The sequence below is a fragment of the Tachyglossus aculeatus genome, chromosome 21, assembly GCF_015852505.1.
Source record: "Tachyglossus aculeatus isolate mTacAcu1 chromosome 21, mTacAcu1.pri, whole genome shotgun sequence".
Taxonomy (NCBI): Eukaryota; Metazoa; Chordata; class Mammalia; order Monotremata; family Tachyglossidae; genus Tachyglossus; species Tachyglossus aculeatus.
In genome coordinates this window covers 50,270,751-50,291,396 of record NC_052086.1, presented here as the reverse complement: position 1 = coordinate 50,291,396, position 20,646 = coordinate 50,270,751, and the positions used below count along the sequence as shown (strand labels likewise).

Here is a 20,646-nt window from a genome sequence, read left to right as displayed (position 1 = left end):
CTTAGACTGTGAGCCCCAAGTGGGCCAGGGATTGGGTCCAACCTGATTATCTTGTATCTACTCCGGCAATTAGTATAGTGCTTGGCACAGAGAAGTGCTTAACAAATGCCACAATCATCATCATCATAATCATTGTTATTATTATTACTGGGTTTAGCTTCTTGGGGAGAGAGTTGTCCGCCTGTCCCAGAATCTGTCCTCTGGGAAAAGTAGCATGGCATTGTGGATAGAGCACGGGCTTGGGAGTCAGAAGGACATGGTTTATAATCCCGGCTCTGCCACCAGTCTGTTGTGTGACTTTGGAAAGGTCACTTCTCTATGCCTCAGTTACCTCATCTGGAAGCTGGGGAACGAGACAGGTGTGAGACAGGGACTGCGTCCACCCTGATTTGCTCGTGTCCACCCTAGTGCTTAATACAGTGCCTGGCACACAGTAAGCGCTTAACAAATACCACAGTTGTTATTATTAGTATAGATCCAAGCCCTCAAGCAGCTAAGCACCTCCCCTCTTGGCTTGGAACTCCTGGCGTCCGTGTGACTATGTTGACCTTTGTGTTCTCACTCTTGGCTTCAAGGCTGTCCATCACATTGCCCCCTCCTACCTCACCCCCCTTCTCTCCTTCTACAGCCCAGCCCTTAACACTCCGTTCCAGTGCTGCTAACCTCCTCACTGAGCCTCATTTTCTCCTGTCCCGCTGTTGACCCCTCCTTCCTCTGGCCTGGAATGCCCTCCCTACGCACATGCGCCTAACTAGCCCTCTTCCTCCCTTCAAAGCCCTACTGAGAGCCCACGTCCTCCAGGAGGCCTTCCCAGACTGAGCCCCCGCTTTTTCTCTCCTCCTCCCCTACCCCCTTCCCCTCCCCACAGCACTTGTATATATTTGTACATATTTATTACTCTATTTGTACATATTTACTGTATTTATTTTATTAATGATGTGTATATAGCTATAACTCTATTCTGATGGTATTGACACCTGTCTACTTGTTTTTTTGTGTGTCTCCCCCTTCTAGACTGTGAGCCCATTGTTGGGTAGGGGCTGTCCCTGTATGTTGTCGATTTGTACTTCCCAAGTGCTTAGTACAGTGCTCTGCACACAGTAAGCGCTCAGTAAATACAATTGAATGGATGAATGAATGAATGAATGTTCTGATCCTCTTCCCCCAGGCAGGCTTCCTCCCATCACAGTGTATGACAGGAACGGCTTTAAGGCCATGCTGCACTTTTCCCTGGCTGAAGCTGCCCCGGGCCACCCAGAGGTGCAGGCGATGGTTCTGTCGATGCTGAGCACGGCACCTCAGCCCGTCGGGGACATCGTGTTCCAGGCAGCGGTGCCCAAGGTGACAATTTCTTTGTTTGTATTTGTTAAATGCTTACTATGTTCCAAGCACTGTACTAAGGGCTGGGGTAGAGATGAGATAATCAGGTCGGACACAGTGCCTGTCCCACGGGCCTCACAGTCTAAATTGGAGGGAGTAAGACTTAATCCCCATTTTACAGATGAGGGAACTGAGGCACAGGGAAGTTAAGAGGGAGTCAGAAGGACATGGATTCTAATCCCGGCTCCACCACTTGTCTGCTGTGTGGCCTTTGGCCAGTCTGTTCACTTCTCTGGGCCTCAGTTACCTCATCTATAAAGTGGGGATTAAGACTGTGAGCCCTATGTGGGACAGGGACTGTGTCCAACCCAATTTGCTTGTAACCACCCCAGTGGTTAGTACAGTGCCTGGCACCTCGTAAGCGCTTAACAAATACCACAATTATTATATTATTAAGTAATTTTCAGGTGTGCACAGTTGGGAAGGATCACGTTCATTCATTTCTCTTTAGCCACACTTTCACACATGGCTAGTTACACAGAGAAGCACTGTGGCTTAGTGGAAAGAGCTCAGGCTTGGGAGTCAGAGGTCCTGTGTTCTAATCCCGACTCCGCCACTTGTCAGCTATGTGACTTTGGGCAAGTCACTTCACTTCTCTGTACCTCAGTTTCCTCATCTGTAAAAATGGGGATTAAGACTGTGAGCCCCCCATGGGACAACCTGATCACCTTGTAACCTCCCCAGCGCTTAGAACAGTGCTTTGCACATAGTAAGCACTTAATAAATGCTATCATCATCATCATCTCTCCCAGTGCTGAGAACAGTGCTTGGTGCATAGTAAGTGCTTAACAAATACCATCATTCTTCTTCTTATTATTATTTTTGGTTATTTTCAGCCAGGCAAGTGGGTGGGCCAGACCTAGAGAGCAGTGGGCCACTGCCACCTGCTCTGTGGGCCAGCTTGGTTGGAGTCCTAATGGGGGTGTGGGAAAGGTGAGCTGGATACACCCACCATGTCTCTGATCCTTGACCAAAGTGCAAAACTCCACAAGTCTGAGAGAACATACTTTCTGTCTTGCTCCAGGAAGGTGACAGAGGGCTGAGAGAAGGCCGGACCTTGGTTCCCTGCCCTCCCCTCCATTTAAATGCCAAGCACTCAGTTCTCTATCCCACCTTCTCCTGCCACCTGTGTGGGCAACTTTTCCATCAGTGTCTATCCTTCAGCGTTCTAGCAGTTGACCCGGGGGTGGGGAGAGAGGGTGGGGTTGTCTTGGCAGGGGGACTCCGCTGTTGCCATATTCTCTATGCCCCTTATCGCCAAGAAATGATGTGGGGCCATGGCACCCAGGGGAGTGATTTTGCTTTTGAAGCGAGATGCTCCGGACGTCTTCCTGGATCTGAGTTTGGGTCTGGGGGCGGGGCGATGGGGGTCTTCTATCTCCTGACAGGCAATGAGAGTGAAACTGCAGCCGGCCTCCAGTTCTAAGCTGCCACCATTCAGCCCCTTCCTGCCTCCTGTCGTGATCTCTCAGGTCCTGTTGCTTGCCAACCCTCACAAAGTACGTTCTGCGGTCTCCGCTGAGGGCCATGTTTGGGGAGGGCACCAGGGCTGGGCTGGGAGAGTCGGAGACTTTGAGGGAAGTAGCAGCAGGGGTGCTGAGATCGACATTTGGGATGAGGTTGTGGGGAGGATAAGAGGAAGAAGGGAAGGGTGGGAGAGGTAACTCTCAGGGTGCAGAATTGTTTTGTCCAGCCAAGGTCCTGCTCTGACATAATAATTAATAACTGTGGTATTTAAGTGCTTACTATGTGCCAGACACTGTACTAAGCACTCGGGTAGATACAAAGTAATTGGGTTGGACACGGTCCCTTTCCCATATAAGGCTCACAGTCTTAATGGCATAGTCGATAGAACATGGGCTTGGGAGTTAGAAGGTCATGGGTTCTAATCCCGATTCCTCCACTTGTCTGCTGTGCGACCTTGGGCAAGTCACTTCACTTCTCTGGGCCTCAGTTACTTCATCTGTAAAATGGGGATTGAGACTGTGAGCCCCACAAGGGACAGGGGCTGTGTCTCCCCTGATTTGCTTGTATCCACCCCAGCGCTTAGGACAGTGCCCGACCCATAGTAAGCACTTAACGAATACCATCATTATTATTAAAGGTTACAGATTCAAGTTCATAGGCAACATAGAAGGGCAAGGAGTAGGGGAAATTAGGGATTAGATGGGGAAGGCTCCTTGGAAAAGATGTCAGGAACCTGGGGGATGCAATTAGTGGAAAATGCAGATTGCAGGGGGAATGTCTTGTGATATAAGAAAGCCCACCAGCCCACTCTTCAGTGAGGACATTTGGCTCTCGACCTCCAGGCTTTAAGGAAGAGGCAGTTCAGGGTAACCGGGTTTTAGGGAGGGGCCCGGAGGTGAGGAGCGAATTTCCCATTGAATGCCTGGGCCAGGGATTGAGAAGGGGCTCAATTTGTCCCAGTTAGCCCTGTCTTCTGTAGTGCAGATTTGGGATAGAATGCTCTTTAGGAACTGGGGAGCATTTCTAGATTTAATGTGATGAGGTTGTGGACAAAACACTTTTGCACGGGCCCCGTGGTGGTGGTCAAAGCCATGTTTACGATAAGAGAAGGCCCTTCAGGAATGATGCTATAAAAGAACAAGCTCCTTGTGGACAGGAATCATGTTCAGCGACTCGATTATATTGAGCTTTCTCAAGCGCTTAGCACACAATAAGCATTCAGGAAATACGAATGATTGATCGATTGTCCAGGTTCTGAGATCTGTTAGCGGCTAGGGCAGTCTTGATCTGGGCAGCCCCAACAGAAGTGAAACTACATTTGGAGTTGCTTGAGGATGGGGGTGCCCTCAGTGCTCCAGGCAGGCGACCATTTAATGGTTTTTATTGATTGTCTACTGTCATGGGGGGAACTCATTCTTTTTGGTTTCAATTCTCCAAGGACTGTGAATAGGCTCCTCCCACAAGAATATACCTGGCACAAAAACGCTCAGGCCTCTGGATCCGAGCTTAGAGCATGAACTTCGGGAGCTGGGCAACCCTTGCCTGCCATCTAGCCCAGTTTTCTACTAAATGGGTTAATTTGTGGATGACTTCAGGGAAGCAAAAAGACCCTGAGGACCTCCTACCATTGGGAAGGGCTCCTACCTTTCCTGGGGGCAACTTCTACTCCTTGGTCTTTAGAACATGCCAGTCCCACCTTCTCTTTTTTTATGGCATTTGTTAAGCGCTTACTATGTGCCAGGCACTGCTTTAAGCACTGGGGTGGATATAAGTGAATCAGAATGGACATGGTCCTTGTCCAACATGGGGCTCCTAGTCGTAATCCCCATTTTATTGATGAGGGAACTGAGCCGCGGAGAAGTGAAGTGAGTTGCCCAAGATCACACAGGAGATGAATAGCGGAGCTGGGATTAGAACCCAGTACCTTCTGACTCCCAAACCCCATGCCCTAAGCACTAGACACACTGCTTCTCTTTTGCTGTTCACCTCAGAGCCCAATCTTTGGTTTCTAGCTCCTTCCCTCCTACAGAGTTTCCCCTCTCCTGCTCCCACAGCTCTCAGGGCAGGGCTTGGGATGGTTCTGTGTGAGGACAGAAGAAGCCCAGCACGAAAGCTACCAGGATTGCTTTAGGATGGCCAAGGGATGTTTTTGAGGATTTATAGGGATATTCTAGGGAAAGGGAAGGTTTTAGGTGCTGGGAAAGGGGCAGCAGAGTGCTGGGCACTGGGGCTACCGGTTGCAAATGCCATTGGTCCTTATTTCTTTCCTGATGAAGTTGTTCCAGTGTGGGTGGGTATACCGAGGTGAGCGGGCATGAGTGGGAGGGTCCACCGATGTAGGGTGGTCCTTGGCGCACCGCCCTTGGTTTGGAGGCAAGGGCTGGTCCCCTCCTCCCAGTTGAATGGGCCCATGAGTCCTAGGCTAAGCTGTCTCCAGAGGGGCAGAGCTGTTGGTGCCGGGGCAGAATCTTATCCCTGTTGATCTCGTTTCTGCCCCAGGAACCCGTCCGTCTGAGGTACAAGCTGACATTCACCCAGGGTGGGCAGCCGTTCAGCGAAGTTGGAGAGGTGAACACATTCCCTGAACCAGAGCTCTGGGGCACGATCTGACTGGGCCCCTGGAAGGACTTGCCGGATGTTGCCTTTCCCTCTAGCCCGCCCCACTCAATTGCCCTCCTTTTCCCCCCGAGGAATCCCCCACCTGTTCCCCTCTGGACTCCAGCTGGTATGTTGAGCGCGGGGCGGGGCCGGAACATCCCACTCAGCCCCAGGTATTTGGAAGCAGGAGGGCAGGACCCACCATCAGAAGGAGGATGACAACAGGATAGGAACTGGTTTGTCTGAGCAACCCACGGGTGCCTATCGCACCCATCATCACCCCCCAGCAATGGTGGTGGCGGGGAGGGGTGGCGGGCTCATCAACTTTGAGAAGTTAGAGAAGGCGAGGGGGTGGGGAGGGGGAGTAGTTCTCTAAGCCAAAACTCAGGAGAAGAGCGTCTACACTTCTGGAAGTCTACCTACGGAAGCTGCCTTCGGATAACACACACACACACATACACACACTCACACTCTCTGTCACACCTTATCAGCCTTTGAGACTCTTGGGGGCCCCCCGCCAGCTCCTCTCTCTCAAGAGTCATGGGGAAACCTAGTTGGTGCTTGGAGAACAGGACATTTCTGAGCCAGCTGGTCCATGTGCCTTGGGGACCATTTCAGAAGAAGAACCTTTTCCTCTATTTTCATGCAAACTGTATTCCTGTTCGAAAGGTCTCTCCAGGTAATTTTCATATTCTCATCGCATAGGTTCTTGAAGAATAGAGTTCTTCAGGCAATCGCTAGAAGGAGAATGCTAGAGTTTCTAGACTCTAAGCTCATTGTGGGCAGGGACTGTGTCTGTTTATCGTTGTAATGTACTCTCCCAAGTGCTTAGTACAGTGGTCCGCACACAGTAAGTGCTCAATACGATTGAATGAATGAATACCCCTACGGGCCCCTGCCAGTGTGCCTTCCCCCCAATTCTCAATGGACACAGCCCAAGGGGTGCGAAAGGGGAACACAGGTTTTGTGCCTTATTTGTGTCTCGAGAAATGACAGAACCAAAGTCGTTCCCTTTCTCCAATCAAATCCACCTCCCAACTTCCTGCCCCTAAATAACATCATCAGAACTGTTTGTTAAGCTTCTGAATATATGAGATGTCAGGCTTAGTACAATTCAAATTGAGTGCCAAATTGATATCTATTGGTCTCTAACTTCCAGAACATCATAATCTAAGATTATTTTGCTTCGGATAAACAAATGAAGGACATAGCAACTGAAGAGACATTTAATAGATGAATAAAAAATTTACATTGAGTATGCAAAGGTGTAAGGGCATTTTGTGGTGGGTATAAAGGTGGAGTCATGGGCATTGCATATTCAGACGGGTGGAAGCAGCATAATAATAATAATAATGATGGCATTTATTAAGTGCTTACTATGTACAAAGCAGTGTTCTAAGTCCTGGGGAGGTTACAAGGTGATCAGGTTGTCCCACTGGGGGCTCGCAGTCTTCATCCCCATTTTACAGATGAGGTAACTGAGTCACAGAGAAGTTAAGTGACTTGCCCAAAGTCACACAGCTGACAATTGTCGGAGTCTGGATTTGAACCCATGACATCTGACTCCAAATCCTGTCCTCTTTCCAGTGAGCAACGCATAGAAGAACAGCGGGCCTTGGTGGAAAGGGCCTGGGCATCAAGGGTCCTGGTTCTAATCTTGGCATCACTAGTTGTCTGCGGTCTGACCTTGGACAAGTCATTTAACTTCTCTGAGCCTCAGTTACCTCATCTGTAAAATCTAAGATGGGGCTGTTCTCTCTCCACCTTAGACTGTGAGCCCCGTATAAAACAGATGGTGTCTGACCTGATGATTTTGTACCTGAGTGCTTATTAAGTGCTTGGCCCAGAGTAAGAGCTTAACAAATGCCAGAGTTTATTATTTGGGGACTTCATATTAGGGAAGACTATGGGAATGGAATTTCTCCAATGAAAGGAGAAGATTCAGTGCGACAAGCTGGGGGTGATATTGGAGAAGGGGAAATTTAAGGAAGAGAGCTTGCTAGCAAGCTGGGATTTGGGAAGGGATTTAGGCTTAGAATGTGGCTTAGGAAGGTTTGAAGGGGACGATGAAATAAAGAGAACAATGAATATTGGGAAGCAGTGTAGCTTAATAATAATAATGGTATTTGATAAGCGCTTACTATGTGCCAAGTGCTGGGGTAGATCCAAGGTCATTGGGTTGTCCCACGTGGGGCTCACAGTATTCTTCCCCATTTAAAGATGAGTTAACTGAGGCCCAGAGAAGTGGAGTGACTCGCCCAAGGTTACACAGCCAACAAGTGGCGGAGCCAGGATTAGAACCCATGATCAGGCAGAAACTCCTCACCCTGGGCTTCAAGGCTGTCCATCACCTTGCCCCCTCCTACCTCACCTCCCTTCTCTCCTTCTACAGCCCAGTCCGCACCCTCCGCTCCTCCACTGCTGATCTCCTCACCGTACCTCGCTCTCGCCTGTCCCGCCATCGACCCCCGGCCCACATCCCCCGGGCCTGGAATGCCCTCCCTCTGCCCATCCGCCAAGCTAGCTCTCTTCCTCCCTTCAAGGCCCTGCTGAGAGCTCACCTCCTCCAGGAGGCCTTCCCAGACTGAGCCCCTTCCTTCCTCTCCCCCTCGTCCCCCTCTCCATCCCCCCCATCTTACCTCCTTCCCTTCCCCACAGCACCTGTATATATGTATGTATGTTTGTACGTATTTTTTACTCTATGTATTTATTTTATTTGTACATATCTATTCTATTTATTTTATTTTGTTAGTATGTTTGGTTTTGTTCTCTGTCTCCCCCTTTTAGACTGTGAGCCCACTGTTGGGTAGGGACTGTCTCTATATGTTGCAAATTTGTTCTTCCCAAGCGCTTAGTACAGTGCTCTGCACATAGTAAGCACTCAATAAATATGATTGATGATGATGATGATCTCTGATTCCCAAGCCTGTGCTCTTTCCATTAACCCACGCTGCTTCACAGTGGAAAGAGCCTGGGCCTGAGAGTCAGGAGGACCTGGGTTCTAATCCTGACTCCACCACTTGTCTGTTGTGACTTTGGGCTAGTCACTTCACTTCTTTGTACCTCAGTTATCTCACCTGTGAAATAGGGATTAAATCATACTCCCTCGTACTTCGACTGTGAACCCCATGTGGGACAGGGACTTTGTCCAACCTGTTAAACGTAGTACAATGCTTGGCACATAGTAGGCACTTAACAAGTACCATAATTGTTACTGAAAGGAGCGGTGAGTGACTTTGATTTGGGAAGAGCAGAGAGAACAAGCTGGGGTGGAAGAGGAAGCTAAAGAAGCGTGAGGTCATTCAAAGTGGCTTGTTGGAGGGTTTTGAGCATGAGTGAGAGAATTTGGAGGGTCCTAGGCATCACTCGCCCATCAAATGGTCTTGGGTTGGATAATGTAGCCTGCTTCCCTCCCAGTATCTTCCTGGCTTCAATTTACCTCCTTTGCTTATGAGGTTTGTAAGTCCATCACATTATTGAGTGCTTACTGTGTGAATAGCAGCATGTCCTCTGGCTTGGGAGTCAGAGGCCTTGGGTTCTAATTCTGGCTCTGCACTTGTCTGCTGTGTGACCTGGGGCAAGTCACTTAACTTCTCTGTGCCTCAGTTACCTCATCTGTAAAATGGGGATTTTTTATGGCATTTATTAAGCGCTTAATATGTGCAAAGCACTGTTCTAAGCGCTGGGGAGGTTACAAGGTGATCAGGTTGTCCCATGGGGGGCTCTCAGTCTTAACCCCCATTTTACAGATGAGGTAACTGAAGCACAAAGAAGTTAAGTGACTTGTCCAAAGTCGCACAGCTGACAATTGGCGGAGCTGGGATTTGAACCCATGACCTCTGACTCCAAAGCCCGTGCTCTTTCCACTGAGTCACGCTGCTTCTCTACTAAGACTGTGACACTACGTGGGACAACCTGATTATGTTGTATCTACCCCAGCGCTTAGAACAGTGCGTGGCACATAGTAAGCGCTTAACGAATACCACCATTATCATTATTATTTGGGCTCAATTATGTCTGGAAATCAGGTCCTAAGTGTCTATAGTGACATCTACAGGAGTTACCTCATCCATAAAAGGGGGATGAAGACTATATCCCCTAAGGAGGGTATAAACTGTCAGAGGTTGAGGGTTCTAATCCCGCCCCCTAGCCCCCCACTGATCAGCTGTGTGACTTTGGGCAAGTCACTTGACTTCTCTTTGCCTCAGTTCCTTCATCCGTAAAATGGGGATGAAGACTGGGAGCTTCGCGTGGGACCACCTGATTATCTTGTATCTACCCCAGCGCTTAGAGCAGTACATGGCACATAGTAAGTGCTTAACAAATACCATCATTATTATTATTATGATTTGGGCTCAATTATGTCTGGAAATCAGGTCCCACATGTATGTAGTGACATCTACAGGAGTTACCTCATCTGTAAAGTGGGGATGAAGACTATATTCCCCATGGGGGATATAAACTGTGTCCAATCTGTTTAGCCTGTATCTGTCCCAGCGCTTAGAACAGGACTGTACTAAGTGCTTGGAAAGTACAACTCGGCAACAGATAGAGACAATCCCTACCCAACAACAGGCTCACAGTCTAGAAGGGGGAGACAGACTACAAAACAAGTAGGCAGGCGTTAATAGCATCAAAATAGATAAATAGAATTATAGCTACATACCCATTATTAACAAAATAGAGTAATAAATACATACACAAGTGTTATGGGGTGGGGAAGTGGGTAGGGGAGAGGGAGGGAGTTGGGGCGATGGGGACACAGTAAGTGCTCAATAAATATGATTGAATGAATGAACAACTCCTGTCGCATAGTAAGCGCTTAACAAATGCTTTTAAAAGAAAATGCTTTTTAAGAGAAGCAGCGTGGCTCAGTGGAAAGAGCCCGGGCTTGGCAACCAGAGGTCATGGGTTCTAATCCCGGCTCTGCCAATTGTCAGCTGTGTGACTTTGGGAAAGTCACTTAACTTCTCTGGGCCTCAGTTCCCTCATCTGTCAAATGGGGATGAAGACTGTGAGCCCCCCGTGGGACAACCTGATCACCTTGTATCCCCCCAGCGCATAGAACAGTGTTTCGCACATAGTAAATGCTTAACCAATGCCATCATCATTATTATTAGAGAAGCAGCGTGGCTCAGTGGAAAGAGCACGGGCTTGGGAGTCGGAGGTCATGGGTTCTAATCCCAACTCCGCCACATGTCTGCTGTGTGACCTTGGGCAAGTCACTTAACTTCTCTGGGCCTCATTTACCTCATCTGTCAAATGGGGATTAAGACTGGGAACCCCACGTGGGACAACCTGATCACCTTGTATCCCCCCAGCGCTTAGAACAGTGCTTTGCACATAGTAAGCGCTTCACAAATGCCATCACTATTATTATTATCTTCTCTGGGCCTCAGTTCCCTCATCTGTCAAATAATAATAATAATAATGATGATGATGATGATGGCATTTGTTAAGCGCTTACTATGTGAAAAGCACTGTTCTAAGCGCTGGGGAGGATACAAGGTGATCAGATTGTCCCGTGTGGGGCTCACAGTCTTAATCCCCATTTTCCAGATGAGGTCACTGAGGCCCAGAGAAGCTAAGTGACTTGGCCATGGTCACACAGCTGACAATTGGCAGAGGCGGGATTTGAACCCATGACCTCTGACTCCAAAGCCCGGGCTCTTTCCACTGAGCCACGCTGCTTCCCCCCTCTGCCACTTGTCAGATAATGACAAATAATGTCATTTATTAATACATTATTAATAATGACATTTATTAAGCGCTTACTATGCGCAAAGCACTGTTCTAAGCGCCGGGGAAGTTACAAGGTGATCAGGTTGTCCCACGGGGGGGGGGGGGGGTTCACAGTCGTAATCCCCATTTTCCAGATGAGGTCACTGAGGCACAGAGAAGTTAGGTGACTTGCCCAAAGTCACACAGCTGACATGAGGATGAAGACTTTGAGCCCCCCACCGTGGGACCACGTGATCCCCCTGTATAGCCCCCCACAGCACGTAGAGCAGTGCTTTGCACATAGCAAGCGCTTAACAAATGCCATCATTATCATTATTATTTTTGAAAAAGAAGGCAGTTCGAGGAGCGGGGCGTCGGTCGGTCTCCATGGTGACGGGCGGCACTTCCGGGAGGAGGACGGGGCGGCGCGCCACGACGACGGCAAGATGGCGGCCGCGGGCGGCCCGGCCTGAGGGGGGAAGGCCCGCCCCCGAACCCCGCCAACACGGACCCCCCAAAATCGGAAACCTGAGGTAAAGTTGGTTGGTTTGGTCCCGCCGGGCTCAGGGGTTGGCATCTGCTTGGGCAGCCTGGTCCCCGAGCGGCCGGAGCCCGGCAGGACCGTGCCCCCCGCCCTCGGCCGCCATGGATTTCTCCAAGTTCCTGGACGACGACTTCGAGGTGAAGGACTGGATCAACGGCGCCTTCAGGGCGGTGCCCAAGGAGGCCCCGGGCCCGGTGGACGGGCACGCCGCCACCCTGGTGATGAAGCTGCAGGTGTTCATCCAGGAAGTCAACAACGCCGTGGAAGGTGAGGCCCCCCAGCCCCGACGGTCGGGGAAAGAGGCCGGGCTGAGCTTCCAATCCCGCCTCCGCCCCCAGTAATAATAATGGTATATGTTAAGAGTTTACCATGTGCAAAGCACTGTTCTCACCGCCGGGGGATACAAGGTGATCAGGTTGGCCCACGTGGGGCTCACAGTCTTCATCCCCATTTGACAGATGAGGGAGCTGAGGCCCAGAGGAGTGAAGTGACTGGCCCAAAGTCACACAGCTGACAAGTGGCGGGGGCGGAATTAGAACCCATGACCTCTAGCTCCCAAGCTTGGGCTCTTTCCACTGAGCCACGCTTAGCACCGGGGTAAATAGAAGGTAATCAGATTGTCCTACATGGGGCTCACAGTTTTAATCCCCATTTTAAAGATGAGGGAGCTGAGGCCCAGAGGAGTGAAGTGACTGGCCCAAAGTCACACAGCTGACAAGTGGCGGGGTTGGAATTAGAACCGATGATCTCTGGCTCCCAAGCCCGGGCCCTTTCCACTGAGCCATGCTGACTTTGGGCCTCGCGTTCCCTCATCTGTAAAATGGGGATGAAGACTGGGAGCCCCCTGTGGGACAACCTGATCACCTTGTATTCCCCCCATCGTCCCAGTGCTTAGAACGGTAATAATAATAATAATGATGATGATGATGGCATATGTTAAACGCTTACTATGTGCAAAGCACTGTTCTAAGCGCTGGGGGATACAAGGTGATCAGGTTGTCCCACGGGAGGCTCACAGTCTTAATCCCCATTTTACAGATAAGGGAGCTGAGGCCCAGAGAAGTGAAGTGATTTGCCCAAAGTCACACAACTGACAAGTGGCAGAGTTGGAATTAGAACCCATGACCTCTAGCTCCCAAGCCTGGGCTCTTTCCACTGAGCCACGCTTAGCACCGGGGTAAATAGAAGGTAATCAGATTGTCCCACATGGGGTTCACAGTTTTAATCCCCATTTTAAAGATGAGGGAGCTGAGGCCCAGAGCGTGAAGTGACTGGGCCAAAGTCACACAGCTGACAAGTGGCGGGGTCGGAATTAGAACCCATGACCTCTGGCTCCCAAACCCGGACCCTTACCACTGAGCCATGCTGACTTTGGGCCTTCTCTGGGCCTCACTTCCCTCATTTGTAAAATGGGGATGAAGACTGGGAGCCCCCTGTGGGACAACCTGATCACCTTGTATTCCCCCCATCGCCCCAGCGCTTAGAACGGTAATAATAATAATGATGATGGCATTTGTTAAGCGCTTACTATGTGCAAAGCACTGTTCTAAGCGCTGGGGGATACAAGGTGATCAGGTTGTCCCACGGGAGGCTCACAGTCTTCATTCCCATTTTACAGATGAGAGAACTGAGGGACAGGGAAGTGAAGTGACTTGCCCATAGTCACCCAACTGACAAGTGGCAGGATCGGAATTAGAACCCATGACCTCTAGCTCCCAAGCCTGGGCTCTTTCCACTGAGCCACGCTTAGCACCGGGGTAAATAGAAGGTAATCAGATTGTCCCACATGGGGCTCACAGTTTTAATCCCCATTTTAAAGATGAGGGAGCTGAGGCCCAGAGGAGTTAAGTGACTGGCCCAAAGTCACACAGCTGACAAGTGGCGGGGGCGGAATCAGAACGCATGACCTCTGGCTCCCAAACCCCGGGCCCTTTCCACTGAGCCACGCTGACGTTGGGCCTTCTCTGGGCCTCGGTTCCCTCATCTGTAAAATGGGGATGAGACTGGGAGCCCCCCGTGGGACAATCTGATCACCATGTATTCCCCTCATCGCCCCAGCGCTTAGAACGGTAATAATAATAATAATAATATTGATGGCATTTGTTAAGCCCTTACTATGTGAGAAGCACTGTTCTAAGTGCTGGGGGATACAAGGTGATCAGGTTGTCCCACGGGAGGCTCACAGTCTTCATCCCCATTTTACAGATGAGAGAACTGAGGCACAGAGAAGTGAAGTGACTTGCCCAAAGTCACACAACTGACAAGTGGTAGGGTCAGAATTAGAACCCATGACCTCTAGCTCCCAAGCCTGGGCTCTTTCCATTGAGCCACACTTAGCACCGAGGTAAGTAGAAGGTAATCCGATTGTCCCACGTGGGTCTCACAGTTTTAATCCCCATTTTAAAGATGAGGGAGCTGAGGCCCAGAGGAGTGAAGTGACTGGCCCAAAGTCACACAGCTGACAAGTGGCAGGGTCGGAATTAGAACCCATGACCTCTGGCTCCCAAGCCCGGGCTGTTTCCACTGAGCCATGCTGACTTTGGGCCAGTCTCTTCGCTTCTCTGGGCCTTGGTTCCCTCATCTGTAAAATGGGGATGAAGACTGGGAGACCCCCATGGGGCAACCTGATCACCTTGTATTCCCCCTTAGAACGGTAACAATAATAATAATGATGATGGCATTTGTTAAGCGCTTACTATGTGCCAAGCGCTGTTCTAAAGGCTGCAGGGGGAATACAAGGTGATCAGGTTGTCCCACCGGGGGCTCACAGTCTTTATCCCCATTTTACAGTTGAGGGAACTGAGACACAGAGAAGTCAAGTGACTTGCCCAAAGTCACACAGCTGACAAGAGGTGGGGTCGGAATTAGAACCCATGACCTCTGGCTCCCAAGCCCAGGCTCCTTCCATTGAGCCACGCTTAGCGCTGGGGTAGATAGAAGGTAATCAGATTGTCCCATGTGGGGCTCACAGTCTTAATCCCCATTTTACAGATGAGGTAACTGAGGCCCAGTGAAGTGACTGGCCCAAACTCACACAGCTGACAAGTGGTGGGGTCAGAATTAGAGCCCATGACCTTTGACTCCCAAGCCCGGGCTCTTTGCACTGAGCCATGCTGACTTTGGGCCAGTTTCTTCACTTCTCTGGGCCTCAGTTCCCTCATCTGTAAAATGGGGTTTAAGACTGGGAGCCCCACGTGGGACAACCTGATCACCTTGTATTCTCCCCAGTGCTTAGAACAGTAATAGTAATAATAACGATGATGGCATTTGTTAAGTGCTTACTATGTGCCAAGCACTGTTCTAAGCACTGGGGGGGATACAAGGTGATCAGGTTGTCCCACATGGGGCTCCCAGTCTTCATCCCCATTTTACAGATAAGGGAACTGAGGCCCAGAGAAGTGAAGTGACTTGCCCATAGTCACACCGTTGATTAGTGGCAGAGGCAGGATTAGAGCCCGTGACCTCTGACTCCTGAACCCGGGCTCTTTCCACCGAGCCACGCTGCTTCTCTAAAATGGGGTTTAAGACTGAGCCCCACATGGGACAATCTGATTACCTTGTATCTACCCCAGCGCTTAGAACAGTAATAATAATAATAATGATGATGATAGCATTTGTTAAGTGCTTACTAGGTGACAAGCACTGTTCTAAGCGCTGTGGGGGGAATACAAGGTGATCAGGTTGTCCCACATGGGGCTCACAGTCTTCATCCCCATTTTCCAGATGAGGTCACTGAGGCACAGAGAAGCAGCATGGCCTAGTGGCAAGAGGATGGGCTTGGGAGTTAGAGGATGTGGGTTCTAATCCCTGCCTCACCAGTAGTCAGTTATGTGATTTTGGGCAACTCACTTAACTCCTCTGTGCCTCAGTGACCTCGTCTGGAAAATGGGGATTAAGACTGCTGAGCCCCATGTGGGTCAACATGATTACCTTGTATTTCCCCAAGTGCTTAGAACAGGGCTTGGCACATAGTAAGCGCTTAACAAATACCACCTATTATTATCAAGTGACTTGCCCAAGGTCATATAGCTGATGAGTGGTGGAGCCAGGATTAGAACCCATGACCTCTGACTCCCAAGCTCATGCTCTTTCCACTAAACCCCGCTGGTTTTCCAAAATGGGGATGAAGACTGTGAGCCCCATGTGGGACAACCTGATCACCTTGTATTTAGTATTAAATATTAAACATCATAATAATAATGATGATGGCATTTAAGCACTTGCTATGTGCCAAGCACTGTTCTAAGCTGGGGTGATACAAGGTAGTCAGGTTGTCCCACATGGGACTCACAGTCTTAATCCCCATTTTCCAGATGAGGTAACTGAGGCCCAGAGAAGTTAAGTTATTTGCCCAAAGTCACACAGCTGACAAGTTGTGGAGCCGGGATTCGAACCTATGACCTCTGACTCCCAAGCCTGTGCTCTTTCCACAGAGCCGTGCTGTGCTTAACAAATACCATTGTTATTATTATTATTAATAAAGTGCCAGCCTTTAAAGGTTTAAAGAAATCAGTCTGTCATATTTCCTGAGCGCTTAATGTCCATGGAGCCTTGTACTGAGCGCTTGTGAGATCCAGTCGAAACTCCTTACCACCGGCTTTAAAGCACTCAATCAACTTTCCCCCTCCTACCTCACCGGTCTACTACAGTCCAGACCGCACACTTTGTGCTTGGTAAGCACTTAATATCTGCCTAACACTGTGATAAATATTAGTGTAGACATAGTCAGACCAGACACAGACCTTGGCTCACACGAGACTCATAGTCTAAGGGGGAGAGAGATGAGGTGTTTCATTCCCATTTTATAGATGAGGAAATTAAGGCCTAGAGAAATTTTGATTTTCTCAAAGTCACTGAAATATCCAGCAAATATATAGATTTTGCATTTCAAATTATGCCATTATGTTATACTGTGTTAGGAAGGGTTTTCATTGGCTTCTGTTACTGAATTACACGTACTTATAAAAGTTTAGATTTGGGCTTTAATTATTTCATTACTTTTTTTTGTTTCTTGCTACAGAAACGAGTCACCAGGCACTTCAGAATATGCCCAAAGTTCTCCGAGATGTGGAAGCTCTCAAACAGGAAGCATCTTTCCTGAAAGAACAAATGATTCTTGTTAAGGAAGATATTAAAAAATTTGAACAGGACACAGCTCAGTCAATGCAGGTATTCCTGGTTTTGATCACCCTTCACTGCTTTTATTTCCTGGGCCCATATTCATTAAATTTAGCTTCACGATTATTAAATCTGTATTAGCTCAAATAACTTTCAGTTCTCCTGGGAGAAGGCATTTTAGTACTTAATCTATTGGCGCTAAAGTTTTTTTAAATCCTGGATTAAAAACTGGTCCTACTGAAAAATTCACTGTGTTTAGTAATGCAGCATTACTGAGCCTCTATTGTTGATTATGTTATTCCTCATTAATTTTAAGCATGTTTTATTTTTATTGTCATCCACAAGAATTTTTTCAGAGTATCTCCGTGGTAAAAAGAGGTGTCTTGTGTTTATGTTTTTGCTCAGTTTTAGTCTTTATGCTTCAATTAAGAGTGATCTGAACTATTGTTTCTTGGACTAATTTGCCCTGGAATGAACTTTGACATGTTTGAGTAGTGTTGGTCTTGGCTACAAGAAACTGGATTTTTAGAGGGGAGGTGGAAAGAGGAAATTATAGAGGATGACTTGTCATTCAGAAGCTCCATTTTAGGAGACAGGATTCCTTTTCAAGGCCCATGATTCCTTTTAAGACACAAGCAGGTGGGAGATGGATCCAGTGTCTTAGAAACTTATTTCAGGCTCTCCAAAAGTCTCAGATCCAGGGAAAAATTTGAAATTTCACTGTTGTTTTACTTAATAGGGTTTTTGGAGGCCCTACGGTATGCAGAGCACTCTACTCAGCATTTGTGGGGAGTACAGCAGAATTAGTAGACACGATTCCCTGACCTCAAGGAGCTTGTATTCTTACAGGAGAGAGAGACACCAAGAGAAATTACAAAGAGGAGAAAATAATGAAATGTATAAATGCTCAAGTGCTTGTAGGGGGAGTGAGGGTTTAGATGGCACGGATGGACTGAAGTGGCAGTTGGGAGGTATAAGGTGGCGAGATGAGAAATTTAATCGCTGAAGGCCTCCTGGAGGAGAAGTGATTTTTGAAGAACTTTTAAGGTGGGGAGAGCTGCGGTCTGTTGAATATGATAGGGGAGGAAGTTCCAGATGGGGGTACAGTGTGAGCAAGAGGAGAGGGAAAATGAGGCACATTAAGTAGACTAGCTTGAGAAGTAGTAGTGGTAGTTGTAGTGATAGCATTTATTGAGCACCCACTTGATGTGGTGCACCTGAGGGGAACGAAGAGTATGTGCTGGGTGTCGTGAGAGAAGGGAGTGGTGAGAGAGGAGAGTGTGCTGATTGAGTGCCGTAAAACCAATGGTCATGAGTTTCTGCTTGACATGGAGGGGGATTAGTCACCATTGGAGGTGTTTGAGGAGTGGGGAGACAGGTTCAGAATACCGTTTTAGAGTGGAATGTAGAGCAGAGGGGTGAGAATTGAGGCAGTGAGGCTAATGCAATAGTCTGGTCAGGATATTAGCAGAGCCTGGTCCAGAGTGGTGGCCGTTTGGATTCATTCATTCAGTCGCATTTATTGAGCGCTTACTGTGTGCAGAGCACTATACTAAGTTCTTGGGAAGTACAAGTCTGCAACATATAGAGATGGTCCCTACCCAACAATGGGCTCGCAGTCTAGAAGGGGGAGACAGACCACAGAACAAAACATGTAGATAGAGGCAGTCTTGGAAATGTTGTGGTTTAAAAACAGAGATAGTCTGGCCACAGACTGAAAGAGGGTTAAAGAGAGGGGAGGAGTCAGGTGCAACGCCAAGGTTATAGACTTGAGGGATGGGGAGGGAGGGAGATGGTGGCGACTATGATGGGAAAGATAGATGGGGGAGAGGATTTGGCAAGGAAGATAAGGTGTTCTGTTTTGGAAATGTTGACCTTGAGGTTCCGGGAGGACAATCTGTGTAGCAATTTGTACTCCCCAAGCGCTTAGTACAGTGCTCTGCACATAGTAAGTGCTCAATAAATATGATTGATGATGATGATGATGTAGCAGTGTCCCGAAGACAGGACAATATGTGATGTTGCGGAGAAGGAGGGAGGACAGAGTTGGTGAGGTAGATGACTGTAGTTGCTAGACGCTTACTATGTCTATCCCAGCATTAAGCCCTGGGTGAATTACAAGGTAATCAGATCAAATACAGTCCCTGTGCCACGTAGGGCTCACAGTGTAAGGAGGAGGGGGAGAAAAGGTAATTAAATTCCCATTTTACGGATGAGGAAGCTGAGGCAAAGAACACACAGCATCCAGGGTTATTTTGTGTTTGTGTTTTAGGTGAGTACTGTAGGCTTTGTACTCTGTAGAATTAACACCTGTTGAAACTTTCCTGTGAGGCTTAAGTTTTGTACCTTCTGAGAATAGGACTATTATTATTAGCAAGGAAATGGTAGTTCCGGAATTAGAACCCAGGTCCTTTGACTCCCAGGCCCGTGCTCTTTCCATTAGGCTGTGCTGCTTCCCATAGGTATGGGAGTTGCCTGCGTAGAGCTGGTAGATGAACCATTAGAGCAGATGAGTTCTCCAGGGAAGTTAGTACGAATGGAGAGTAGATGGGGGAATCAGAACAGAGCCTAGGGGGGAACCCCGAGTTAGAAAGTGGGAGGCCAAGGAAGAGCCGATGAAAAAGAGAAGATTTGACTGGAGAGGTTAGAGGAGAACCAAGCGAGACTGTCAAACTAGGGTGTGATGGTGTCTCAAGGAGAAGAGAGTGGTTCACAGTGTTAAGAGGTCGAGGAGGATTAGGAGAGAGCAGAGATAAATTTAAGGGCTTTGGGCCCAACAGTGTGGTGGGAAAACATTGTCACATTGTAAAAGCAATGGGATTTACTACACCTCCATCTTCTGTTCCAATTCCTCTATTTCAGGTACTGGTGGAAATTGACCAGGTGAAATCCCGGATGCAGCTCGCTGCAGAGTCTCTTCAGGAAGCAGACAAGTGGAGCACGTTGAGTGCTGATATTGAGGAGACATTTAAAACACAGGTGGGTTTTAAAACACAGGTGGAGATGGGGCCAGGATTTTTGTTTTAAATAGTATTTGTTAAGCACTCACTATGTGCCAGGTACTGTACAAAGTGCGGAGGGAGATACAAGCTAATCAGGTTGGACACAGTCCATGTCCCACATGGAGCTCACAGTCTTTATCCCCATTTTACAGGTGAGGGAACTGAGGCACAGAGAAGTTGTGACTTTCCCAAGGTCACACAGCAAAATGGCAGAGCAGGGATTAGAACTCAGATCCTCTGACTCCCTGATCTGCCTTCCACCCACTAGGCCTTGTTGCTTCCACGCTGGTTTGGAATGCATGATTCAGGTCCAATCCAGCCAAGATGTGGGTTTTGGGAAAACGGTTGGGATAAACTGTTATTGGGGAAAAATAAAACTCCAGCTTCAGTACTCCATCACTTTGCTCCCTCCCACCTCACCTTGCTGCTCTCTTACTACAAACAAACCCCCACACTTCACTCCCCTAATACCAGCCTACTCTCTGTACCTCCATCTTGACTAACTCTCCACCGATCTCTCACTCACATCCTGCCTCTGGCCTGGAATGCCCTCCCTTTTCATATCCAACAGACAACTACTCTCCCCACCTTCAAGGCCTTTTTGAAGGCACATCTCCTCCTGTGTCACCCTGATTCGCTCTCTTTATTCACTCCCCCACCGCTCAGCCCCACAGCACTTATGAATATCGCCATAATTTATTTGAATTAGTGTCTGTCACCCCCTCTGGACTGTAAGGTTGTTGTTGGCAGGGAGTAGGGAAGGTTCTACCAACTCTGTTATATTGTATTCTCCCAGGTGCGTAGTACAGTGTTCTG

At 48.5% G+C, this 20,646-nt stretch overlaps 2 protein-coding genes across 2 annotated transcripts in view; both read left to right on the top strand.

Annotated features, from left to right (window-relative positions):
• The window catches only part of GGA2 (golgi associated, gamma adaptin ear containing, ARF binding protein 2), a 31,334-nt gene extending 24,574 nt beyond the window's left edge, over positions 1 to 6,760 (top strand). The window contains exons 16-18 of the mRNA XM_038763755.1: positions 1,169 to 1,341; positions 2,769 to 2,879; positions 5,347 to 6,760. Of these exons, the coding sequence (XP_038619683.1) occupies positions 1,169 to 1,341; positions 2,769 to 2,879; positions 5,347 to 5,457 (395 nt within the window). The 3' untranslated portion in view covers positions 5,458 to 6,760. The remainder of the gene's footprint in view (positions 1 to 1,168; positions 1,342 to 2,768; positions 2,880 to 5,346) is intronic.
• A 4,826-nt stretch (positions 6,761 to 11,586) lies between these two features.
• The window catches only part of COG7 (component of oligomeric golgi complex 7), a 51,517-nt gene continuing 42,457 nt past the window's right edge, over positions 11,587 to 20,646 (top strand). The window contains exons 1-3 of the mRNA XM_038762283.1: positions 11,587 to 11,977; positions 16,731 to 16,879; positions 19,691 to 19,807. Coding sequence (XP_038618211.1) covers positions 11,812 to 11,977; positions 16,731 to 16,879; positions 19,691 to 19,807 — 432 coding nt within the window. The 5' untranslated portion in view covers positions 11,587 to 11,811. The remainder of the gene's footprint in view (positions 11,978 to 16,730; positions 16,880 to 19,690; positions 19,808 to 20,646) is intronic.